The sequence below is a fragment of the Chlorocebus sabaeus genome, chromosome 10 (genome assembly GCF_047675955.1).
Source record: "Chlorocebus sabaeus isolate Y175 chromosome 10, mChlSab1.0.hap1, whole genome shotgun sequence".
NCBI classification, from domain to species: Eukaryota; Metazoa; Chordata; class Mammalia; order Primates; family Cercopithecidae; genus Chlorocebus; species Chlorocebus sabaeus.
The window spans coordinates 10,285,955-10,311,053 of NC_132913.1; the positions used below are offsets into that span (position 1 = coordinate 10,285,955).

General features: G+C 51.2%; 1 protein-coding gene across 1 annotated transcript in view; it reads left to right on the top strand.

The window, feature by feature from the left end:
- TFCP2L1 (transcription factor CP2 like 1) overlaps window positions 1–24,788 on the top strand; it is a 69,706-nt gene extending 44,918 nt beyond the window's left edge. The window contains exons 8-15 of the mRNA XM_007964687.3: window positions 2,018–2,109; window positions 3,839–3,887; window positions 3,972–4,065; window positions 6,372–6,462; window positions 7,488–7,591; window positions 9,690–9,832; window positions 15,990–16,041; window positions 16,947–24,788. Coding sequence (XP_007962878.1) covers window positions 2,018–2,109; window positions 3,839–3,887; window positions 3,972–4,065; window positions 6,372–6,462; window positions 7,488–7,591; window positions 9,690–9,832; window positions 15,990–16,041; window positions 16,947–16,993 — 672 coding nt within the window. The 3' untranslated portion in view covers window positions 16,994–24,788. The remainder of the gene's footprint in view (window positions 1–2,017; window positions 2,110–3,838; window positions 3,888–3,971; window positions 4,066–6,371; window positions 6,463–7,487; window positions 7,592–9,689; window positions 9,833–15,989; window positions 16,042–16,946) is intronic.
- Window positions 24,789–25,099: the final 311 nt, after the last annotated feature.

Here is a 25,099-nt window from a genome sequence, read left to right on the forward strand (position 1 = left end):
GGCTTCCTTTCTCAGTGGGATCTCTGGGTTGGAGGGTGTCGGCACTTGTTATTTTGCTGCCTGGTTGTATTTTCTCTTAACCTGGACAGCAATGCCAGCCTGCTCCAACTCTCCATATGTCCATGGGAACTCCTGAGGAGCTTGCTCTTCCTCTTCCCTTTTTCCTTTTTTTTTGAGACAGAGTCTCACTCTGTTGCCCTGGCTGGAGTGCAGTGGCGCAGTCTCGGCTCACTGCAACCTCGGTCTCCTGGGTTCAAGTGATTCTCCTGCCTCAGCCTTCCCCAGTACCTGGGATTAAGTGCATGCACCACCATGCCCAGCTAATTTTTTTGTATTTTTAGTAGAAATGGGGTTTCACCATGTTGGCCAGGCTGGTCTTGAACTCCTAACCTCAAGTGATGTGCCTGCCTTGGCCTCTCAAAGTGCTGGGATTACAGGCGTGAGCCACTGTACGTAACCTCTTCCCTTTCCGAGTTGCAGCTAGTGCCTCCTTTTTTACTGGGAATTTTTGTGTGACTCTTTCCCACTGTGTTCTGCAGTCAGGCTGACTAATTGGTGGTGCTATTTGTTCACTGAGTAATTGGACTTCCTCAGAAGGCCCTCCACGTGGGTAAGGCCCCTGCCGGCCACGGTAGGATTAAGGCTGTTAGGGGTGAGGCTTGGAGCATCTAAGAGAATGGTGGCCTGGTCTTGGCTGACGAGCAGCTGTATGTATATGTGTGTGTGTACATGCAGAAGGGTATTTGCTACAAGACAGTGTAAAAGCTAATTTTGTGGTCAGACAGATGTGCACTGGCGTTTTATCTGACTGAAGGTCAGTCACCTGCCTCCCCCTCAGCCCACAAAGGAGTGGCAGGATGCAAGGACTGCATTTATGGATTAGAGGCCAGACTAGTGTCTTCCCATACTTGGTTCATGCCTGTGCTGGTGCCACTGCCCAGTGTGCCCACCTCCTGATACCATTCTCTCCCTAACTGAGCCTCAGCCTCTTGGCTCCTCTGCTGACTGCCCCTGGGAAGAGACGTCCTGGTGAGCCGCTTGTCAGGTCTGTCCGAGCCCTTGCCACAGTGCAGTCTAGTTGAAAGGCCACCCTGGGAGGCGCTGGCTGCCTCTTCTACCGGCTGTTCGGCTTTCCTCCTTGGGCTGTAGGATGTAGCACCCACAGATTCGAGCCCACACTCACAACACTTAAATATTTACCAACACTGTAGTTTGGCGGGTGATAGTAAATCTTCAGGAATGCTTCAAATGGGCCCTCTCTGAAGAGGCATCATTGCGGGCAAGGGAAGAGAGGAACTTTTTCTGCTGCATGGACTTTCTCCAGCAGGCAAAACCTATACATCCTTGCTTCCTTTGGGAGACTCCACATGCATCTGTTTTTGGCTTCCATAGTAGCATGTTTTTGAGGGCAAGGATCACGTCTTTCGTGTTTGTGGATCTCCTGTAGCCCCTCGCAGAATGCCTCAAATGGAATGAGCACCGTCGAATCTCACCGAGAGGAGCTGCTTTTGGTGATGGCGCAAGGACCTTTGCCCCTGTCGGCAGGTTCTTTTTGCAAATAGCACAGGTTGTGATACTGACTCTTACTGCTTATTTGTTTTGTTTGGAAGTTGCCTGTGGCCCAGCACTCTCTATAACAGACGTTTACACGAATTTGTCTCTCCCGGGAAAAGCTGTTTCTGAGCAACTGGCCGGTTTTGTTTTTTCTCTCTCCTGGACCGACTCAAGAATCCCGTGACTGTGAGGTTTCCTCTCTGGTGTTACTGCTGGGAAGCCCAGAGAGACCCCTTGCGTGCTTCCCTTGCCCCAGGGGTGACTTCTGAACATTTCTGCTGGTTTCCTTCCTGTGGCCCTCGGAACCTGCCCGGCCGTGGCTCGTTGTGGGTACTGGGGAAGCGCAGTCTGACAGGTTGGGGCCTTATGCATTGGTGTCAGTGCGTGCCTGCTGGGGAGGACCTGGGGATCACGACTCAGCACCTCTCCAGATCTCAGCTCGGCCCTGTGCTCTCTCCTGCAGTGCTCTCCGTGGCCCGACGTGGCCTACCAGGTGAACAGCGCCCCGTCCCCAAGCTACAATGGCTCTCCAAACAGCTTTGGCCTCGGCGAAGGGTACGTCCCACCTTTCTTTCTTTGGGTTCCCTGGAATGAAGACGGGCGTGCTTTCCTTTTTTAGTCTTCCTTTCTGGGTCTCCTCTCCTTTCTGTTTGGGTCTCAGAGCAGCTAACTTGTGTTGCAGTCACAACTGTCTTTAGCATTTACGCAACTTTTAGTGCTCAGAAACACCCCTGTAAACGCTGTCGGGTGGGGCAGCGGCCCAGAACTTAACCTGGTGAAACCAGGACTGGCTTGAGGGTGCGTGAGGTCAGCCATCCGAGACAGCCTCTGGTGCCCTCTGGGGCAGAATGGCCCTGCTGACAGTGGAGCCTTAGGGAGCAGCTGTCTGGGGGGCCCTTCCTGGCTCTTTGTCCAGCGTGGTCACTGAGTGTGGGGGTGAGGGGGTCTGGCTAGGGTCCTCTCTGCCTTGGGTTTCAGGCCTTACAACAGAGAAGCTGGCTTCATTGCTGTCCCACACAGCTCTGCAGACGCACAGGCCACATGGACCCCGAGGACGCTGTGACGGGACAGTGCTGGAGCTGTAGGCAGTTTCCTAACTGCTGGGGGCTGCACGGCTCGGGGCCATGGGTCACTGTGAGGGCTCTGCATGCCCTGTGCTGGCAGCAGGGGTGGAGGCGGGAGAGTGCCGGCTGGGAGGCTGCCCGTTTCCTGCCTGCAGGTTCGTCAGAGCCCGTGTGTGGCAGACAGAACTTTTCTAATAAGAAAGCGAGATTGTCTGTGAGCCTGATTTTACCAAGCAGTCCCCGGGGAAGTGGGGGTAGACACAGAAACAGTGTTATGTTTAGATTCAGGCAGACCTAGTCTTCAATCTTTGCCTTTTGCGGGGTAACTCCCTTAACCCCCCTGAGCCTCAGTTTCTCTACTGCCAAAGGGGGGTAGGAATTCTACACAGGGTCGGGACGAATGAGTGTACGATGCTCGCACCCCGTAGACACTTGGTGAGAAGTGGCGGCTGTCTTCACTGATGACCGGTCTGGGGATCAGCCCTGCAAGGGTCTCTTTTTCCCATTATGGAGAAATAGACATAACACAAAATTTACCGTTTTTAAGTGTGCAGTCTGGTGGCATTAAGTACATTCACACTGGTGTGCAGCCTTCACTGCCGTCCACCTGGTGAGCGCTCGGGTCTGTGCCTCCTCCCCAGTCTAGCCCCCGAGGAAGCTTGTGCACCCCCTCTCGGGAGAAAACAGAACAGTGCGTTTCCTCGTGGATGGATGTCAAGCCGCGGGTGCTTGTTCACTGCAAAATAACTCCCCGTGGGATTCCTCTGCCCTCTCCTCTCACCACCCGGCAAAGGGTTTGGTGGAGGACCCTTGGGTTTGGCGGCAGCCTTCCAGGTGCTGAGGCGCTGGGTGCCCTTGTTCAGCCTGTCCTTCCCTGGGGCTGGGACTTGAATCTCCAAGTTCAAGACTGGCAGGGGTCAGCCCACAGGGGCCTGGGATGTGCTGCTGATGACTTGGGGTAGGGGACTATCGTTGACTGGGGCAGTGTAACCTTTCAGAACTTCCTGTCTACACTGAAAAAGGCTCAGTTAGGGATTTTGAGGGATTGAATGTTGGCTCCTGCTGTGTTTCTGTGACTCAGGAAATTCTTGAGGACTCATTCCACTTAGAACAAATCCTGCACCTAACGGCAAGTAAAAGTGCCAGGCTGGGTGCCGGGACGTTGGCCATGGCCCTGGGAGCCCCCTCCGTCCTCATCACTGGTTCCTTTTCCTTTGCAGCAACACCTCTCCGACCCACCCGGTGGAGGCCCTGCCCGTGGGCAGTGACGTAAGTGTCTGAGCAGGGCTTTCCGGCTGGCGGTCCCCCGTGGGCCCTGAGCCGCCATCTCAGGCCTCTCCCCTCTGCCCACAGCACCTGCTCCCGTCAGCCTCGATCCAGGATGCGCAACAGTGGCTGCACCGCAACAGGTTCTCGCAGTTCTGCCGGCTGTTTGCCAGCTTCTCGGGTGAGCATCTCTGAATTGTGTTTAAAGCCTGTGAGCATCTTGGAAACACGTAGCAAGGCTGGCCACCTTCCGGGACTTGCTCTCGACCCAGGCAGCGCTGTCGTTTTGGCTGGGAGACCCAGGGCACTGTGGGTTCACTCGCTCACGTGCCCCAGCCCTGGGCCAGGTGCTAGACGTAGGAGATGCTGTCCCCAGAAGGTCCCAGGTGAGCGTGACTTTAGGGGGACCATCTGGGTGACTTGGTCAAGATCCCCTCTCCTGCGGGGGATGGTGGGCTCTGGTCTGCCTGGGAAGAGTCCCCTTAGCCCGGCAGGGTGATGTAAGGCCCTTTATGCTTTTCCTACCCAAATGCTGCTCCTCACACTGGCTCCAGAGCCACGACCTGGGAGATCGAGGTAAAGCCATAGGTGAGACAGAAAGGGGGCTCTTCCTTCTTTAACAAGTTTCAGAGCCCTTTCTGATGGGCCCTCAGACAGAAGTCCCAAGCTAGGTATTGTGGGATGCAAAGGTGAACTGAGCAGTGAGCCTTGCCAGCAAGTAGAGCTCATCCACAGTGACAGAGTAAAGGCTTGGCCACAGCTAGAGGGGCGGATTCCACAGACATCTGTGGCAGTGGAAGAGAAGTGGCGCCTGCGCACCCTCAGCTCGGCATTGCTGAGAGCCTGTTGGGGGAGGGTCCCTGGGTGGGGAAACACAGTGACCCTGTCCTTGGGAGCTTGTAGCTGTAAGTCAGTACAGATGCATAGACCGCTCATTTCAGTGTGGTGCGACCTGTGTGATTGGGGTGGGGGTTCAGAGAGGACCCTGAGCTGGACTGGGTGGAGGAGGGGGAGGAATGCTGGCTGTGGTCTTAAGTAGGGCAGTCAGCCACCATGTGGGCACCTGCCTTGTGTGGTCACAGAGCAGGGGCACCAGGTGGAGTGGAGTGGCCCGGGGAGGAGAGGTCAGAAAGGTACCCAGGGACACGGACAGGGTGGGGGCCCTGGAAGAACAGTGGAAGGACTTCGGCTTTTACTCCCAGTGGAAAGGAAGCCATTGTGTCTATAGAATTGTACCTAAAACCGTATCTTATTGTGGTGGGAAGAGAGGGGTGGGATTCGTGGCCTTGGGCAGGCTTTCAGCTGAGGCTGAGATACTCGTACCTTGGAGAGTGTGTGGGACCAGGCTCTCGGGGACCCCCTTGGGCTTTGAGGAAGGGGCAGCCCTCACGCTGTGCTCTCTTCTGTCCCCATGAGATAGTCGCCTTCCCATGTTCCTTTAAATGTGGGCCCGTCCACATGCTGCTGGTGGGACCATACATGGATGTAACAGTGTGGGAAACTGCTGGCAGTATCTGCCAGAGCCAAACACACCCTACGGCCCCACAGCCCTCTCCGGGGCTGGACCTGGCAGCCACACGCCTGTGTAATGAACAAAGACATGTATGAGAGCATTCAGAGAGCCTGTTCCCAACAGCCCAGACCAGAATCCCCCACAGCGCCCATCCACACAAAGTGAGTATGCGAATTGTGGTGTGGACATACAATGATAATAGGTGATAACGGGCACGAACAGTCTGTGACTGCATTCCACACAAATGCACCGTGAAACATGACTTGGAGAGAGGGAAGCCAGACCAGGAGGAGTGCCGACTGTTCAGTTCCACGTACAGAAACTTCAGAGAACATGCACCACGTGTCTGCACTGTAGCAAGTCAGGATAGTGGCTCCCCTGGGTGGGAGTAGGGGTGGTGGCTGGCACAAGGGGCCTACAGGAGGCTGGTAATGTTCCACTGCTTGCTCTCAGTGCTGGGTCCAGGGGTGTATTCAGATTGTCAGTATCCAGCAAGCCGTATACTTCCATATACAGACAGATGCACACATGGCCAGTGCCCTGTGCCGATGACATCTGTGCATACAGATTGTATGTCAAAAAAAAGAGAGAAGAGGCCAGATGCAGTGGCTCATGTCTGTAATCCCAGTACTTTGAGAGGCTGAGGTGGGTGGACTGCTTGAGCCCAGGAGTTCAAGATCAGCCAGGTTAGGTAATATACCGAGACCTCGTCTCTTTAAAAAAAAAAAAAGAAAGAGAGCGGGGCAGACGGTGGGGGCCCTTTGGCTTCTGTTGTACGCACTGTCGTGAGCCCTGGCAGTTCCTGGGCTGCAATCTTCTGATGTCGTTGGGCATTTTGCCATTTTCTCTCTGTGAGGTGGTGCATCTGGCTCTTCCCCATCCCCTACCCCCAGTGCTATGGGGTCTGCTGGTGCTTGGGGAACGAGCCCTTTCTCTGTGTCCCGTGTAACAGGCACCGCCATTTTTCTGCTTAGGTGCTGACTTGCTGAAGATGTCCCGAGATGATTTGGTCCAGATCTGTGGTCCCGCAGATGGAATCCGGCTCTTCAACGCCATCAAAGGCCGGTAGGTGTTGGTTTCTCTGTGAAGCCAGCCAGAGGCTCATGTCCCGTGGCATGTGGTGGGAAGCTCCTACCTCAGCCTCTTGGATGGCAGGTGGTCTGGCCTGGGGGAACAGGGCTCCTGCAGTGTGGGGTCAAGTGTAGGAGGAAGTGTGGCAAGAGGGGCACAGGCCACAGCAGGGGAGTGAGACACTGCAGTGGGAGATGTGGCCGGCTGCCGCAGACCCTGCCTGGAGGTCCCTCCCTCTTCTTGGTTGGACGAGAGCCTTGGCCTCTGGATCTTGGCCTCTGAGCCCCTTGCCCGTGTTCTCAGATGCTTGTGTGGTCCTGGGCTCGGAGCTGCTCCCTCCCTGAGGGGAGCTGTGAACTGGGGCCACTCCGATGGTATTGTGCAGCCGTTTCAGGGCAGACTCCAGAGCAGCGCCATCCTGCACACCTTCCTGCCGTGGCAGAGACGTTCTGCAGTCGTGCTGGCCACGTGTAGCTGTGGAGCACTTGGACCGAGGCTGACATGATGGACAAAATTTGTATTTAACTTTAGTGAATTAAGTTTGAATAGCCACACATGGACAGCATGGTTTTAGAGTGAGAGCCTGGGTTCGAGTCCCAGATCTGCCTCTTAGGTGCTGTACAGTGAAGGGAAAGCCCTTTGCCCTGAGAGCCTCAGTTTCCTCAACTGTGGAATGACAGCAGTGGTCCTAGCTCCCTTGCAAGTTGTGTGAGGATGAAATGAGTTACGCATGTTCTGAGAACAATACCTGGTACACAGCAAGCCACAGACAGCGCTTGCTCTAATTGTTGCCTGAAAACGTCTTGTATGTTGAGCTTCGTGGTCTGGGGCAGAGCGCCCCTTGGCAGGCTGCGGGGCCTGGGAGGGTCATTCACCACCCCGTGACAGGCACTCCGCGTCACCACCGCTGTCTTTCTTCCTCCCCCAGTTCTGCCCACTATTGTTTCCATCCTGGAATATTCTGAAACAACTGTGCCTGGTCCACCACACCTAGTATTTATTTTTTCTTCTCCTGCCAGGAATGTGAGGCCAAAGATGACCATTTATGTCTGTCAGGAGCTGGAGCAGAATCGAGTGCCCCTGCAGCAGAAGCTGGAGGGCAGTGGAGACAGCAACCTGTGTGGTGAGTTGTGGGGAGCAGAGCTGGGACCCACACATCGGGTCCCACAGCCTGGCTTTCAAACCCGCAGTCCGGCCTCTGTTCATTTCCAGTGAATATGCAGGACAGTCCTGGGCTCCCACATGCCCACACGTGGAAGGGGCAGCCCAGGGCATGCTCCTTGCATGGTGCATGGTCTGACCTCGTGGTGGCCCCGCAGTGTGGGTGCTGCCTCAGTGCACACCCCGAGGCTTGGGAAGGTGTTGGGATTGTCCCAGATCTTGCTTCCAGTGAGTGGCAGTCGGGATTGGAGCCAGGAGTGCCCACCCTGGAGCTTTTTGTTTCCTCAAACTGCTCCCCATGCAGCTCCTGATGAGAAGGGGCTCTCTCAGGACCTAAGAGGTGTGGCCGTCTGCCTTTCTGCTCCCATTGAGCACTCCCAGTGGCCATGGTGAAAGGCGTCGGCCTGGGATCCTGCTACTTCTTTTTGCTGGCAGCTTGGTTTGTTTTAGGAGCAAAATTATGGCTGGGTGTGGTGGTTCACACCTATAATTCCAGCACCTGGGGAGATGGGAGGATTGCTTGTGCCCAGGAGTTCAAGGCCAGCCTGAGCAACATACCAAGACCCGATCTCTTAAGTATTGAAAAAGTCGGCCGGGCGCAGCAGCTCACACCTGTAACCCCAGCACTTCGGGAGACCGAGGCGGGCAGATCGCCTGAGGTCAGGAGTTTGAGACCAGCCTGGCCAACATGGTGAAACACCATCTCTACTGAAAAAAAATACAAAAATTAGCCATGCATGGTCACGCCTGTAATCCCAGCTGAGGCAGGAGAATCATTTGAACCTGGGAGGCGCAGGTCGCAGTGAGCTGAGATCACGCCACTGCATTCCAGCCTGGGTGACAAAGTGAGACTCTGTCTCAGGAAAAAAAAAAAAAAAAAAAGAAAAGTGCATACCCCCACACCTGGCTAATTCTTATATGTTTTTGTAGAGATGGAGTCTCATTCTGTTGCCCAGGTTGGTCTTGAACTCTTGGGCTCCAGAGATCCACCTGCCTTGGTCACCCAGAGTGCTGGGATTGTAGGCATGAGCCACCACGCCCACCTGTGTGTGCTTTTAAAATATTAGGCCTCTGATGAGGTTTATTGGTTTATTGAACCAAGGGTTTCTCAGGTGAGGGAAAGGCTTGGGAATCTTGAATTTAATCCAATTGCGTTTGCTTTTGAGGAACTTGAGGTCCCTTGAAGTTGAGTAACCCACCTTGGGTTGCTGGTGGCATTTGCTCCTGCCTGGTTGGTGCGGGCTGTGTCTGTGTCAGTGTCACTGTTTTCTTCCTACTTGCTGACACTGTGGTGCCTTCCTGGTGCCCCCTTCTCTCCTTAGGGTTACTGTATTGAGGCTGAGTATGGTCTGTGTTGCAGGGAGGGAAAAGACGTTCACTCATTGCCCTCCAGCTATCCAAAATCCCTTTAAACAGCAAAGGAGCTGAAAAGAGACAGAATTTGTTCCTTTCTTCTAACGTGGGTTCACATGTGGCTGATATCAGAATTGCCTGATACTCCCTTTATCCCAGCTGGGTGTCACTGGGCCGGGGATGGGTCTGGGGATCTCTGCATTTCACATAAGCACCCCAAGAGAGACCGAGAGGAATCAAGAGTGGCAGCTTGGCTGGGTGCGGTGTCTCATGCTTGTAATCCCAGCACTTTGGGAGGCTGAGGCGAGCGGATCACCTGAGGTCAGGAGTTTGAGACCAGCCTGGCCAACATGGTGAAACCCCATTTCTACTAAAAATACAAAAATTAGCCAGGTGTGGTGGTACACACCTGTAATCCCAGCTACTTGGGAGGCTGAGGTAGGAGAATCACCGGAACCTAGGAGGTGGAGGTTGCAGTGAGCCGAGATCACACCACTGCACTCCAGCTTGGGTGATGGAGCAAGACTCCATTGCAAAACAAAACAAACAAAACAAAAAGAGTGGCAGTGTGGTCCTGCCCTGCCGCCCTGGGCGTGGCATTTTGACAAAGGACTTACTGCTTTCTCAGGGCAGGTGGGAGGGCACAGGCAGGCTCATGCTGACGGAATGGCCACTTGGAAAGCAGCACTTGTTCTTCCTTTCCCCAGTGTACCACGCCATCTTCCTGGAAGAGCTGACCACCTTGGAGCTGATTGAGAAGATCGCCAACCTGTACAGCATCTCCCCCCAGCACATCCACCGAGTCTACCGGCAGGGCCCCACGGGCATCCATGTGGTGGTGAGCAATGAGGTGAGGGCTGCTGCCCGGCCTGCCCCAGTAATGGGCTCTGGGCCACGGGAGGAGCGTCAGAACCCCTGCCCCGGAAACACACTTGGGTTTGGGAGTGACAGACAGGTTCATCTGCATGCCACCTGCAGCTGGGGCTGTCCAGGGCTGCGTGGAGAGTGCGGAGGCCCCTTCTGGGTCTGAATGGCTGCCCTGTGGAGTAGGCACTCCTTACCCCTCCTGGGCTGGGTGCCCTGTGGGAGCCAGGAGGACAGACTCCACTCTGGCCCAAGGTGCTTACAGTCAGGGCTGTGGAGGTCACGAGAGGGGCGTTCCCCCAGGGTGGGCGACAGGCCCCAGGGAGAGGTGAAATGGACTCGGGGGCCGGTGATGGCGAGGCTGTGGCTTGTGGGAGAGGAGAGCAGAGGCCTCTGCCAAGTGGTGAAGGTGCCACAGCCTTCCCGGGTGGCACAGGGCAGTGCAGAGCACACGCAGCTACTGGCAGAGGGCTCAGGTACTGTGGTCTCCAGGGATCTGATCCCACTCGTGGCTAAGAAGGGAGTGTTGAATATGCTTGCTGACAGGGTTAGGCATTCTTTGCATGTTGTAGAACAGAGGCTTTTAAGTTTGTTCTATCCTGGACCCCTTCCACCTAATAACAGGAGTGTATACTTGTTTTAAATGTATGCATAGTGACTCATTTAATCCTACCTGCCTCTATAGGATGTGGGTGCTATTATTGTCCCATTTCACAGATGGGGGACTGAGGCACAGAGGCTGAGTAACTGCCCCAGGTTGCAGAGCGGGTAAGGGGTGGAGCTATGGTGGGAACCCAGGGACTGCAGCTGCAGGGCCAAGCTCTGAGCCTGCAAGGTACCTAGCCCCTGCTGAAGTGAAACCTCTATTTATTTATTTTAAAATTTTTGTATTAGGGCCGGGTGCGGTGGCTCCCGCCTGTATACAATCCCAGCACTTTGGGAGGCTGAGGCGGGTGGATCACGAGGTCATGAGATCGAGACCATCCTGGCTAACACGGTGAAACGTCTCTACTAAAAACACAAAAAAATAGCTGGGTGTGGTGGCGTGTGCCTGTAGTCCCAGCTACTCGGGAGGCTGAGGCAGGAGAATGGCATGAACCCAGGAGGTGGAGCTTGTAGTGAGCCGAGATCGCGCCACTGCACTCCAGCCTAGTGACAGAGTGAGACTCTGTCTCAAAAAAAAAAAAAAAAATTGTACTGAAATAAAAATTGAGACAGGATCTTGCTGCATTGCCCAGGCTGGTCTTGAACTCTTGGGCTCAAGCGATCTTCCTGCCTCAGCCTCCCAAGGTGCTGAGATTACAGGTGTGAGCCACTGCGCCCAGCCTTTTGTTGTTGTTGTTTTTGTGAGACAAGGTCTTGCTCTGTCACTCAGACTGGTGTGATCTGAGCTTACTGCAACCTCCACCTCCCCAGGCTCAGGCCATCCTCCCACCTCAGGCTCCTGAGCAGCTGGGACTACAGGCTCTCACCACCACGCCGGCCTAATTTGTTGTAGAGACAGGGTTTTGCCATGTTTCCCAGACTGGTCTTAAACTCCTGGGCTCAAGTGGTCCACCCAGCTTGGCCTCCCAAAGTGCTGGGATTACAGGCATGAGCCACCGCACCAGCTGAAGTGAAGCCTTTAAACATAGAGCTGTGGCTGGGCACGGTGGCTCATGCCTGTAATCCCAGCACTTTGGGAGGCCGAGGTGGGCGGATCACCTGCGGTCGGGAGTTCGAGACCAGCCTGACTAACACAGAGAAAACCTCGTCTGTACTAAAAATATAAAATTAGCTGGACATAGTGGTGCACGTCTGTAATCCCAGCTACTCAGGAGGCTGAGGTGGGAGATCGCTTGAATCTGGGAGGCGGAGGTTGCGGTGAGCTGAGATCATGCCATGGCTCTCCAGCCTGAGCAACAAGAGCAAAACTCTGTCTCAAAAACAAAACAAAACAAACAAAAAACATAGGACTGTTCTGGTGGGAGCGGGATGAGGTCGTATGCTCGCAGTTCAGCCCCCAGCAGACCCCGAGCACTTCTGGGAACTCTGAAGGCGTCTGTATAGCGGGTTATAGAGCCCCGCCTAACCCTGTACCAGCACAGGAGTGGTAGGACACAAGGCCAGCATTTGTGGATTAAGACTCCGATTTGTTTCTTCCCATCCCTGGTCCTTGCCTTTGCTGGTGATGCTGCCAAGAGTGTTCCTGACCTGGTGACACTGAGTATGGAAACAGTGGCTGGGAAAAGTAGAGAAAATACAGGCTTTGGAATTGGACTGATGTCCCCACCCGAAGCTACCTCCTAGTTGCTGAATGACTTTGGGGACATTTACTGAACCTCTCTGTGCCACAGTTTCCACATCTGCAAAACAGGGATGCATATGCACATACCTGTCAAACAGGCTGTAGTACAGATAAGGTGGGAGAACAGTGGCAGGTGCCAAGAGACACTAAACAAGTGGTGGGTGGTGTCATTGACCGTGATTCTGCGGGGCACTTGTTATTTGGGGGAGTGAGTGGTGGAGAGATCTTTTGAGATTTGGGGACATATAAAAATGTCAGGCTTTTCAGGGTTTGTATATCTCACAGGTTGACATTACTAGTAACAATCCTCTTGCCACTTGTCATTACAACTGCCAGAGGCCTTGAATGTTCATGAGCACATCATCTCAGTCCTGGAGGCCAGCAAGGTGGACTTCCCTGTCTTTTACATTGAAAAGTAATTTGTAATTAGTATAAGAAGTTAAGCAACATAGAACAGCAGAAGGCAAATGTGAAAACCCTTACCTGCCCCATTCTTTTCTCCTGGAAGAGTTTCCATTAGGTTTGATGGGATTCTGAAAGGCAGTTTTTTTGTGCTCTAGTCTCTGTGTGTGCCCTAGTGTACGTAGGTGTGGGTTTTTTAAACACGCAGGCCAGGCACGGTGGCTCACATCTGTAATCCCAGCACTTTGGGAGGCTGAGGCAGGTGGATCACCTGAGGTCAGGAGTTTGAGACCCACCTGGCCAACATGATGAAACCCTGTCTCTACTGAAAACACAAAAATTAGCCGGGTGTGGTGGGCGCCTGTAATCCCAGCTACTCGGGAGGCTGAGCCAGGAGAATCACTTGAACCCTGGAGGCAGAGGTTTCAGTGAGCTGAGATTGTGCCACTGCACTCCAGCCTGGGCAACAGAGCGAGACTCCATCTCAAAAAAATAAAAAATAAATTAAAACATGAAGCAAACATGCAGCCGTACATTTATCTGCAACTTGCTATTTTTGTCACCAGTTCAGCAGTTAAGAATTACTTGTATATTATTACATTCTTACATTCAAATCTAATCCAGCCTTTTTTTTTCTTTTTTTTTGAGACATGGTTTTACTCTGTAACCCAGGCTACAGTGCAGTGGCCCAGTCACAGCTAAACTTATTGAAGCCTCTACTTCCTGGGCTCAGGTGATCCTCCTACCTCAGCCTTCTGAGTAGCTGGGACCACAGGCATGTGCCACCATGCCTGGCTAATTTTTTTTTTTTTTTTTTTTTTTTGTAGAGACAACATTTCGCCCCGGCTGGTCTTGAACTCCTGGGCTCAAACAGTTCACCTGCCTTGGCCTCCCAAGGTGCTGGGATTGCAGGCGTGAGCCACTGTGCTTGGCCTAGCTATTTTTTTTCTTGAACTCCTATTTTACAGAGGAGGAAGATGAAGCCTGAGGTTCCTAACCTGAGAACTGACTTTAGAAGAGCCAGGAAGGTAGACGTGCTGTAAGCCGTGGACAGCTGTAGTGTCACCTAAGGCTTGTCACTTTGCATTTCAAAATGAATTTCCTTTTGTGAAGACAAAAACCAAAAATGTGGGGAACCCTTGCAATTTCATGGGTCCTGAAGGCCGTTCCTTCCTCAGCTTGTCCTGTGTGCCCAAGAGTAGGCAGTGAAGCAAGTGAAGCAGAGAGCAGAACCGAAATGCCACCTCGCCTAAGTAGGCGATTCTCATTCCCGAAAGTCTCCTTGCCTCTTAACCCCGAACCTACTGGAAACCTTTGGTTCTTAATTGCCCGGAGTGCTGGAGGCAGCCTGACCAGCCGCGGAGCCGGCCCCTGGGGTGCAAGGGCACTTCATTAAACAAGAGAGTTACTGATTAAGCCCATGTGGGCTCTGCGTAGGGCTTTGCATGCCCAAGTGGCTGGGCTGCCAAGAGTCCTAGATGGAGCAGGCCAGCAGAATAGAGTAAATGTACTTCACGCATCATTAGGCCCTGTGGGAGGGGCAGGGGACAACAGGTGGATGGATTTGCAAGATTTGAGGCAGTAATCCAGAGCAGGCCATAAAATGTGGATGGCATTTTTTCAGTTTGAAAAAGGGTTCTGCCATTGTGTTAGCTAGTGTGTGTGTGTGTGTGTGTGTGTGTGTGTGTGTGTATTGTGTGTATGTTTATATATTTTATTTTTGTTTTTTTTGGAGACAATCTCGCTCTGTCGCCCAGGCTGAAGGGCAGTGATGTGATCTCAGCTCATGGCAACCTCCGCCTCCTGCGTGCCAGCGATTCTCCTGCCTCAGCCTCCAGAGTAGCTGGGATGACAGGCACCTGCCACCATGCCTGGCTAATTTTGTATTTTTAGTAGAGATGGGGTTTCACCATGTTGGCCAGGTTGGTCTGGAACTCCTGACCTCAGGTGATCCACCCACCTCGGCCTCCCGAAGTCCTGGGATTACAGGCGTGAGCCACCGCGCCCGGCCTGTTTATATATTTTAAAAATATTATTTAAATGTAAATTGTGAAATGCAGTATAAATATGGAAAGAATTTATAAAACTTACTTGTACAGTTAAAGAACCATTGAAGTACCCATGTACCTGCACTCAGGGTACCAGAATGTTGTGTTAGAAACCACTTTGTGGACTGATTTCGTAACAGCCAAGTGGCTAGTATGAATTTTCTGTTAAGCATTCCCTTGTTCCTCCTCAATATATTGTTTAATTTTGCTATTTAAAAACTTTCTGTGAGTGAAATCATAGTGTATTCTTCTGTGACTTCTTTCGTTTCACATTTTGTTTGGAAGGTCATGCATGTTGTAGTATACAGCTGGAGCTCACTGGCAGTGCTGAGGAGCACGATTCCATCACAGCTGGTTCATGCTTCTGCTGTTGATTGACAGGGCTGGTAGGAGTTTGGTGTTACTGCAGACGGTGCTGCGTTCACCAGCCTCATGCCCGTCTTTGTGATGTAGGAGTCTGTCCAGGGCTCATGACTTGTAGGAGAATGTAAGAAAACTTCCTTGTTGGACATGCATGGTCATTCTTACTAGGTCCCGTGAACAGTGTTAGAAAGATTTACATCCCCATCAGTAGTGGACACCAGTTCCTGTCTGCATTCTGGTTATATTTTTATCACTAAATCAGTGCCGTTTTACAGATAGGGCCATGGAGACAGGAAGTTAAAAAGGTTGGCTTGTGCAAGGTCACTGGGTAGTTCATCAAAATTACAACTCCAGAGAGGAGGCTCCTGAGCAGAGTCGTTAGTTTCCTGCCACATTTATAGACACAGGTAGTGGAACCCTCCTTTATATTTTGTCTTCGGAGGATGCTGATGTGTAGATCCTACTAAGTACCAAGGTTTCTATTTTTAAAAACATTCTATTTAGTTGTTTTTGTCTGTTGCTGTCAGTCACATACACATTCCTATAAAGTGTCCATTACAGAGACTGGAAGAATCAGTAACTAGGAAAAAGCAAAAACAGTGCAAACACACACAAATCAAGTGGTCCAGTATTAAATGCTAACATCTTGATTCCTGTTTGGGCCTCTTTCCATCCTTCATATTCATACTAGATGGTTGGGGTTATGTTCAGCTTTCTGTTACTTAAATTGCAATCATGTCACACTTTGATTCTGTGTCCTCATTTTTCAGTGAATGTTGTAGCGGAACCATGTTCCTACTGTGTTCGTAGGCACTGAGGCAGTGGCGTTTACCGTGTTCCTGCGTGTGTAGGCACCGTGGCAGTGGTGTTTACTGTGTTCCTGCGTGTGTAGGCACCAAGGCAGTGGCATTTACCGTGTTCCTGCGTGTGTAGGCACTGTGGCAGTGGTGTTTCTGCAGCTGTGCGTGGCTGGGCTCTGCCCCCGAGGCTTTCCAAACTTCAACTCATGGTTGAAGGAACATGTTCTCTCTTTTGTCTTTCAGATGGTGCAGAATTTCCAAGATGAATCCTGTTTTGTCCTCAGCACAATTAAAGGTGAAGCCTCCCCCTCCCCGTTTCTTCCCCCTTTCTTGTTTAATTGAAGCGTGTGAGCTGCATCCCTGGGGTAGTCGTGGGGGCAGGTGGAGGGTGGGGCCTTCCTGCAGGATGGGCCCTTCCAGAGAGTGCTGACCTGGGAAAAGCCTTTGAGAAAAAGAAAGCACAAACTCTCTGTGAAAGCTAGCCCTAGAAATGGCAGAACAAGTGAGATTGGCCCCCAGGGTCACTTCTGAAAGGGAAATCCCGGGCCAGACAACTTGTTCTCTATGAATTCAGTGTTGAGTAGAAGCAAGATGCGTTGTGGGTTTCCTGGAGTCCTCTAGGAAGATCAAGCCCAGAATACAGCCACTGAGTCTGCAGGCAGCGTGGGTTGGGATGGGGGGCGAGGGGGGCCCACCTGATGGTGTGCCTGTGTTCTGCCGAGAAAGAGCTTGTGGGCCGGGAACATGTATGTATTCATAAAAGGTAGAGGAAGACCTGCTGTGGCCTTCCTAAGGGCTGGGGTTAGGATATGTCAGAACAAAAGCCCTCTGACCACTCATAGACCCTGGACCATGACGAGGCCACTTCTCACCTTGTCCTGTGGATCTAGCCACTGAGTGTCTTTAGGGTTCTGGGGGCCATAATATCCCTGAGAACCACAGTTGTCCAAATCCTCCTTGGAACATAGGTGTTCATCCTTGGGCGTAGGACTATGGTAGAGAGACGTATTGTCAAAAAGACTAAACGAGGCAGATGTCAAGGCCTGTGAGATCCCTGCTTCTGCCAGCACACTTTGCTGTATGCAGCCCTATTTTGGTGGTCTTTGCTAATACCCTAACAGCATGCCTTTTGAGACTCCCCAGTACTGTGGCACTGCACCTTTCTTCCTGTGAAATACACTCAGTGTTTCTCTCTTGCAGCCGAGAGCAATGATGGCTACCACATCATCCTGAAATGCGGACTCTGAGCAGCAGTGGGCCTTGTACCTGCCTCCAGCTCCCAGCCCTGTGGATCCCCATGGATGTAGAAATTGCCTCACTGTAAGCTGTGGCCTCACCAGGCAAGCTGAGGCCAGGAGGGACCCTGCCCAGTCTGTGAAAGCTACAGAGCACCAACCAGCAGAAGCCTGTGGACACCAAGTACGGTGTACAGAAAGCCAGTGGCTCCTTTCTCCCTTCCTCTTGGCCTCCAGATTTTGAGTGGTTCCTTGTTCTTTTCCGTTGGTCCAACCCTGACATTCTAAAAGGGCAAACAGTGGAGACGTCTGCTCTGAAACCCCTCATCCCTTAGTTGGAAGCTGATTGGGTATCTTGGTACCACCTGTATTGGTCCCTTCTGACCACTCTCCTGCCTCCAGAGAAAGCTCTGCTTCATCCTGGAAGCTGCTACCTTTACCTCCTCCTCTGGGAGTTGGCTGCATGGCCAGCACTGCTGACTTGATGGGAGCAGTTTGCCCTCATTCTCCTGTTTCAGGTTTGCTTCCCTTCTCCGTGACTCTGGTCAACATCCGCCTTTCCTGTTCTTGGATGAATTGATGGGAGTGGGGCTATTCTGTGCCTTCTACCTCTTTCTTCTCTACGTTGTTTCTAAGGATTTGCTGCTGCAGAACCCAAAGATGTGCTCCTGTCTCTGCACTGGTGCCTTGGCGTGGTAGATGTCACAATGTATGTGCACTGCCTTTCTCACAGACATTAGTTCTGAGGCCCTTTGTGGGGCGGTTAGGGGGCTGGTAATAGAAAAAGACTATTTTATTTCCTGGCAATCATGGGTAAGGAGGATTAGGAATGAGCATCCCATCGTGTCATCAGATGACCTTGACCACCACAATACCAGGCCCTCTTGGATGGACTTATAGAAAGTTAGAGAAGACCTTGGTGAACTGCTGCTAAACTTGCCACAGGAACATTGTATTTTCTCTGGGTGCCCCTCACTTAAACGTTTATCTTTGTTTGTTTGTAGGGGCTCTGTTTAGGGTCTTTTGCCTGCATCAGAATGGGTTCATTGTCTTTCTTAATGACCTAACTCTGGGGAAATTTGAGTGTCAGTAACTGCGGTAGACTCAGAAATTTGTCTTGGTCTTGCCTCTGGTTCCTGGGATCCAGTGGTCTCTGCTGGCCCAGGGCTTCAGCTCTTTGTTAATTGAGGTTCATGGGAACCTTCTGACCACCTGAATGGGATGTCATAGCTTCTAAATGGAGCTTCTGTGGAATGAAGTGCTAGATTGAAGGATTACCAGAATAAAACAGGGTCTACCATGGGTAGAACTTGTTTTATATATGAGGAAGCCGAGGCTCAGAGGAGCAAAGTCACCTGCATGGTAGCACATAGTGATAGGGTAGTGATATGAATTTATCATATGAACCAGGACATTTCAGAATAAAAGGGGCTCTGTTAGTCATTCTGTTGGATAATAGCCATGGCATTCCTACAGAATAGAGTGAGGACAGGCTCCTGATTCCTCTTCCTTCTTTAGAGGAGAAGCGGGGAGCAGGTTAACTAACAGCTTTATTAAGATATCATTCACATACCATACAGTTTACCCATTGCTAGTGTCCAATTCTATTGTTTTTAGTAAATTCACAGAACCACAATCAATTCACAGAATTACAATCAGCGCTGGTACATTTTCATCACCCCCAGTAGAAACCCCGTACCCTTTGTCTGTCACTCCCCTACTTTCCCAACTCCTGCAGTCCAAGGCAGCCATGAGTCTACTTTCTATGTAAGATTGACCTACTCTGGACATTTCATATATCTGGAATCATGTGATATCTCTTTTGGGACTGGCTTCTTCCACTGAATGTTTTCTAGGGCCGTCCAAGTTGAGCGTGTATCAGTACTTCATTCCTTTGTATTGCTGAATAATACTTCATTGTATAGATAGACCACATTTGTTTATTGATTCATCAGTTGATGGACATTTGTGTGTTTTTACTTTTTGGCTACTCTGAATGATGCTACTATGAACATATTTCTACAAGATTTTATGTGGACATATGTTTTCATTTCTTTTGGGAATATACATAGGAGCGGAATTGCTAGGTCTTACAGTAACTCTGTGTTTAACTTTTTGAGAAACTAGCAGACTGTTTTCTACAGCAGCTGTACCATTTTACATTCCCACCAGCAATGTATCCAGGTTTCAGTTTCTCTACATCCTCACCAACGCTTGCTATTATCTGTTTTTTTGCTTTTAGCAACCTAATGACTATGAAGTGCTATCTTGTTGTGGTTTTGATCTGCATTTCCCTGATGGCTACTTATGTAAAGTGGCTTTTCCTGTGCTTATGGGCCATGCATATTTCTTCTTTGGAGAAAAGTCTATCCAGATCTTTTGCCAATTTTTAATTGAGTTGTCTTTTTTTTTTTTTTTTTTTTTTTTAAGTTTTCTGTTTTCCTAACCACTAGACTACCAGGGATGGGCCTTCTTTTTATTATTGAGTTGTGTGAGATATTTGTATATTCTAAACGCTAGTCTTTTATCAAGTATATGATTGGTAAAAACGTTCTCCCATTCTGTGGATTGTTTTCACTTTCCTGATGGTGTCCTTTGAGACACAAAACTTTTTAATTTTGATGATTTCCAAGATACCTATTTTTTTTCTATTGTCACTTGTGCTTTTGGTGCCATATCTAGAAAACCATTACCTAATCCAAGGTCAAAAAATTAATGACTATGTTTTCTTCTAAGAACTTGTATAGTTTTAGTTCTCACAATGGTCTTTGATCCATTTCGAGTATATTTTTATATATGATATGAAGTAGGGGTCCAGCTTCATTCTTTTGCTTGTGGATCTCCACTTGTCCCACTGCTGATTATTGAGAAGAATATGCTTTCTCCACGGAATTGTCTTGGCACCCTTCCTAAAGGCCTCTGCTTCTTACTGGATCTTCTTTCCTGGGACGTGGTGGTGGTGGGAAGCTTACCTTTTTTTTTTTTTTTTTTCCTTCCTCTTAGTCTGTGTTTGGTTCCACCAGTTTTACGCTGCCTTTCTACTCTGTTCTTGCTATCTCCCTCTTTACCTGAGTCAACGGTACCGAGTCCTCTCTCTCCCCAATGTTTCCCAGTCTTTCTTGGTGCATGTTCTAGCTCCACACACTAGTCCTTAGAGGAAGGTCAAGACCAATGATTTCCTGTTAATGAGTCATGAGGAAACTGAATCACCTAGAAGTGGAATAATGTGCTCAGGGTCACACAGGGTCACACAGCGGAAGGACCAGAACTAGACCTTTGGTTTTCTGAGGTCCAGCCCCTCAGGCTGTCATCACTGTACCCAAGTGATGTCACTACCAAGGCCAAATGATAGTGGGCTCAATTTTAATTCTCAAAAGTGTGGGAGACTAATATTTTACTTCTTAGTTCCAAAAGAAGATGTAATAAAAGTCTGTTACCTGAAGTGTGCTATTAGTAGAGTCTCCCATTTTTCTGGCATGCCTCTGGCATCTGCTCTTCTTACCTTCTTGTGGTTATAGTTAAAGCTTATAGCTTATGAAAGAAGAGAAAATAATAAATGCCCAAAAAAAGCACACATGGTAATTTGGTACCAAAGTGTCTCAGCTGCCTAATGTAGCAGCTCATCCCTTTCACAGGGGTCGGATGAGCGAAAGCTCCAGGTTTTATTTTTCATTTGATTGACATAGAGAAAAGCCACAGCCCTTCCCACAGCTGTCCAGGGTCTTTCCTGCGAGTCCAGAGGTCCTGGCCTGTTGAGCAGGACAGCTCTTCCCAGGGCACTCTCACCAACCTGTGGCTTCTGAACTGCAGCTTCTTTTTACAGTGAACCCTAGAGGGAAATAAGACAGACACCTGTGCTCAGGCCACCGTCTCGAACTGGAAGCCCAAAGCTGAGTTCCTTACTCTTAGGTGATCACGGTTTTTGCGGGGTATCTGTTTGCAAGGTTGAGATAAACCCTTTCCTCTTTACCAGGTTGTCCCTTCCTGATGTAGGGACAGAGGCTGTTGAATGGAGGAATGATCGGTTTGCTGGAGGAGGGGCATGGTATGCCTGTGGAAAAGACAGGATGGGGTAGGGAGGTCGAGGCTTTGGCTCAGGGTCCTAAACAAAGGTCAAGCGTTGCCCTAGTGACCTCTTGCCCAGGCAGCCTGGAGCCCCTTACACAAAGCTATTAACCTAGAGAGGGCTTTACCAGCAGCGGACTGGAGCCAGCCAGGGTCACAAGTTTCCAAGTCCAGCGTTGCTTCAGGGGCTGGCCTGAGTAACTGAAGATCTGAAAATCATTAACAAGTCGATGAAATAAACGGAAAAGCCTCTTAGGCTGTTGTCAGTGGAGCAGAGGGAGAAAGCCCCTAGGCGCTCAGAGGGGGTGGGAAAACAGTGGATGATTGGGTGGGGGTGGGAGGTTAGATGTTGGCACTGCCTGGGATGTAGGAGGAGGGACAGGGAAGGTCCTAGATCCCAGACCCTTGCTCAGTATGAGTCTCTTTGCCTCTCTGGATCTCCATCTCCTCCTCTTACAAGTACAGGCTTGGCGATCTCTGCAGATGGCACCAACCTGCCATGAAATGAATCTGAGGGGCACCAGGGCTTTCCCATTTTTCCCTCCATCAAAATCGTACAAAAAGCTGGACATGGTGGCTCATGCCTCTAATCCTAGCATTTTGGGAGGCCAAGGTGGGAGAATCGCTTGATGCCAAGAGTTCGAGACCAGCCTGGGCAACGTAGTGAGACTCATCTCTGTCTTTTTGAAAAAAAAAAAATCTTTGAAAATTGCATAACAGGCAGGAGACCTTCATGTGTACCTGTCCTGGTTGTACACAGTGCCACCAGTGCTCCTGCAGTGCAAGGCGGCATGATTCTTGACATGAGTCAGATTGTCTCCATCGTGTCTTTGGGAATCAGCCCTGGCTCCTAACTGGGCTGACTACTTCCTCCGCAAACTTATAGGGGCCCCCAGATATTCCTTGCCAGCCAGGGAGCAGACACAGTGCAGGCACAGTCTGTGTCACTGGTGCACATGTACATGTTTACGTGTGTACCTGGGTCCGTTCCCTCACTCCTGAATTTGCCATGAGCACAGCCAGAAGCAGCCTTAGCTTGGCAAGGTGTGGAGATGGCTGCTCTTCCCTTGGCATTTGGGGAAAACAGGCTCCCTCTGTAGCTTGATGATTCCCTTTTGATCTTGTGTGACCTCCTGGAGAGTGGATGAAGCTGGCGACCTTAGCTCTTCTAGAGTGTAAGTGGCACTGGGCGAGGCCTCCAAGAGCAGGACAAGGCCTCTAGTGTGGATCTTCCACACGACTGGTTTCACACAGGCACTTCCCCTCGGGTTACATGCTCTGTGTCATCTTACCAGTCCAGCGTTGCAAGTAGGAAATGCTTGTACCTTCTTCTGATTGCCACCTCCTTCCCATTGCCCCTTAAGGACAGGGCTTGAGGGCCAGTGAGGTGCTGGTCAGGCACCCCAGGCCTTCTTCCTGGGACCTGCCCAGGGGCACCCTGAGAGCTCCTGAAACCCCCACTTAGCTTCCAGACCTTTCTGCAAAAGCTTCTCCTGGCTTTCCTCCCTCCCCCAATCTATGGGTCACAGTTAACAGAGCTGAGGGCAGCTGCTGTGCTAGTGGCCAGGGCTGCACCTGCCGTCCCCGGCTCTGCCATGTTAGGGCCTTCGAGAGGCAGTGTCCCTAGGAAGCAGCTCTGAGGCATGGGCTTTCTGCCCTGTGCAGGGCAGCTGATGGGATGAGGTGGGGAAGGGCGGTCACTGCTTGGGCCCCAGCTGGGCAGCCCTGCGACGGGGCAACCAAAGCGTGTCCCCCTGCAAAGGGCCAGAGTGGGAACCTGTCCTCATGCCCTTCGTCCTGAGGGGCCCTGAGGTGGGCAGCAGGGGTCAGGGAAGTTTTCAGGTCTTCATCAAAGAGAACAATATCATATCATCGGCTCCGCACCCCTCATCCTGTATCAGCACTCAGCAGTGTGACTCCCTTGTCAGCCAGCACACGATGGGCCCCCCCAGCCCCCTGCCTGTGTATGCCACCGATTTATGCTAGGGAATGTTATCTTTGAACCCAATTGTCTTCTCCCCCATCAAAAAAAAAAAATTATTCTTATTAGTAGACATGTATTTACCAAAATATGTACTCAATTACTGTATTTTGGATTTTATCAATTTAAAAATGTGTGGAAATGTGTTTGCTCTTATGCCAACATAACATTGATTTTGCCTCTTGGATCTGAAAGCCCAAAATATTTACCATCTAGCCCGTTACAGAAAAAGTCTGCTGACTACTGAGCCAGACCTCCATTACCTCCATCCCTGCTGGATGATTTAAATAAAGTCTCAGACAGTAAGGGCTTTTGTAAAAGAATACAACGACTTGGTTTGAGCTTGGAAGCAGGGGAAGCCCTCAGAGGGGCAGTTTCTGCGTTCACCCTGCCTGTCACGCATCTCGTGTTCTGTGTGGCTGGCGAGCCCTCCTTGGAAGGTTCTGGTGCTCCAGCTGGCTCCTGCAGAGTCCGCCCCGCCTTGTGGTGGGAATGCAGAGCCCTTTGCTTTCCTTCTTGCCGCCTGCTTCCTGTTCCTGGAGACCCGTCGGGTCTTTGGCCTGCATCCCCTGGCCAGGCCCCTCAGGGTTGATGTGTGGGGAAGGCCTTTGAGCGGTGGTGGGCAGCAGTGGCCTCCTGGCCGGCGCACACTCTTGTCCTGGGAGGGGCAGCCTGATCTCACCTCCACCTGGTGCCTTGGGGATGGAGGACCTCTTGGTTTCTCTGGAGCCTGCAAACCTCTTCCCATGTGTCCAGCTGCTCTTCCTGCTACAAAGGGGACCACTCACAGTGGCCGCAGCTTGGTGGTTTGGAGGGGCAGCCCCGGGTCCTCCATAAGGGTATCCTAGGCCTGAGAATTCTGCGTCTGCCATTGGAGGATGGACAGCCTCAAATGGAAGGAGTTCCACAGGATGGGTGTGAGGTCCAGCTGTGGCCATCCAGCCCCCTGTGGCTTGTCCGGCCTCTGTGCACTGCTGGTGTCATCACTCCAGGGGCAGACAGCAGCCACTGTGCTCCCTTTCTCCACGAGTAACAGCAGTGGTAGCAGCTGGGGCTAACGGGCCAGGCTTTGTGTTCTGTGCATTTGCTCAGCTTCTCACTTGATCCTCCCTAAAGCAATAGGGAGGCCCCCGCTAGCCCAGTTTTCAGGAAGTCAACAGGGAGGTTAGATGGGAGCCAGGGTCCCAAAGCTACTGATGGCCTGAGCCAGGTGGAGCTTCCTGGTGTCCAGTCCGGATCCCACTTGCAGACCTCATGCTGTCCAGATAGGTGGGATGAGTTCTTTTGTCACAGTGCTGGCTCTGTCCTGAGGCCTCATTGCTGGGCCGGGTGTGTTCTGCTGGGGAAAGCTTTGTGGGGCTTGCTTGGTTAACCACAGAAGAGAAGGGGATTCTTTGGGGTGCCTCCCCGCAGCCTCCCTGTGCTGGGTGGAAGCACAGTTACTGTGTTCTCTAATGTTCGTGTATTTAAAGTGATTTCTTTCTAAAGATGTAACCTCAGCACCTTTCTCTAGATTGGGTGACTCTTCTCTAAAGGTGGTGGGAGTATCTGTCGGGGTGGCGTGACCCTTGGATGGGTCAGGTGGGTGTGAGGGGTCCTGGGGAGGTGGGCGTCGAGCTCGAAGTTGTCCTACTGCCATATTTTTGTACCTGAAATAAAGCATATTTTGCACTTGTTACTGTACCATTGTGCAGACAAGAAGTCTGTATGTGGGATCTGTGCTTGGGTTAGAATGCAAATAAAACGCACATTTGTAAGAAACCTCTGTGGCTCAGGCCTTGAGTTGTTTTGCTTTTTTGTTTGTTAGACTCTGGTAAAATATACACAGCAGAAATTTTACCATCTTCGCTCTTTGAATTGTACAGGTCAGTGGTGTTAAGTACACTCACGTTGTTGTGCAACCGTCACCACCCTCCCTCTCCAGAATTCTTAGTTTTTTGTTGAGACAGGGTCTTGCTCTGTCACCCAGGCTGGAGTGCAGTGGCATGATCACTGCTCACTGCAGCCTCAACCTCCCCAGGCTCAGGTGATTCTCCTACCTCAACTTCCCAAGTAGCTGGGACTACAAGCGC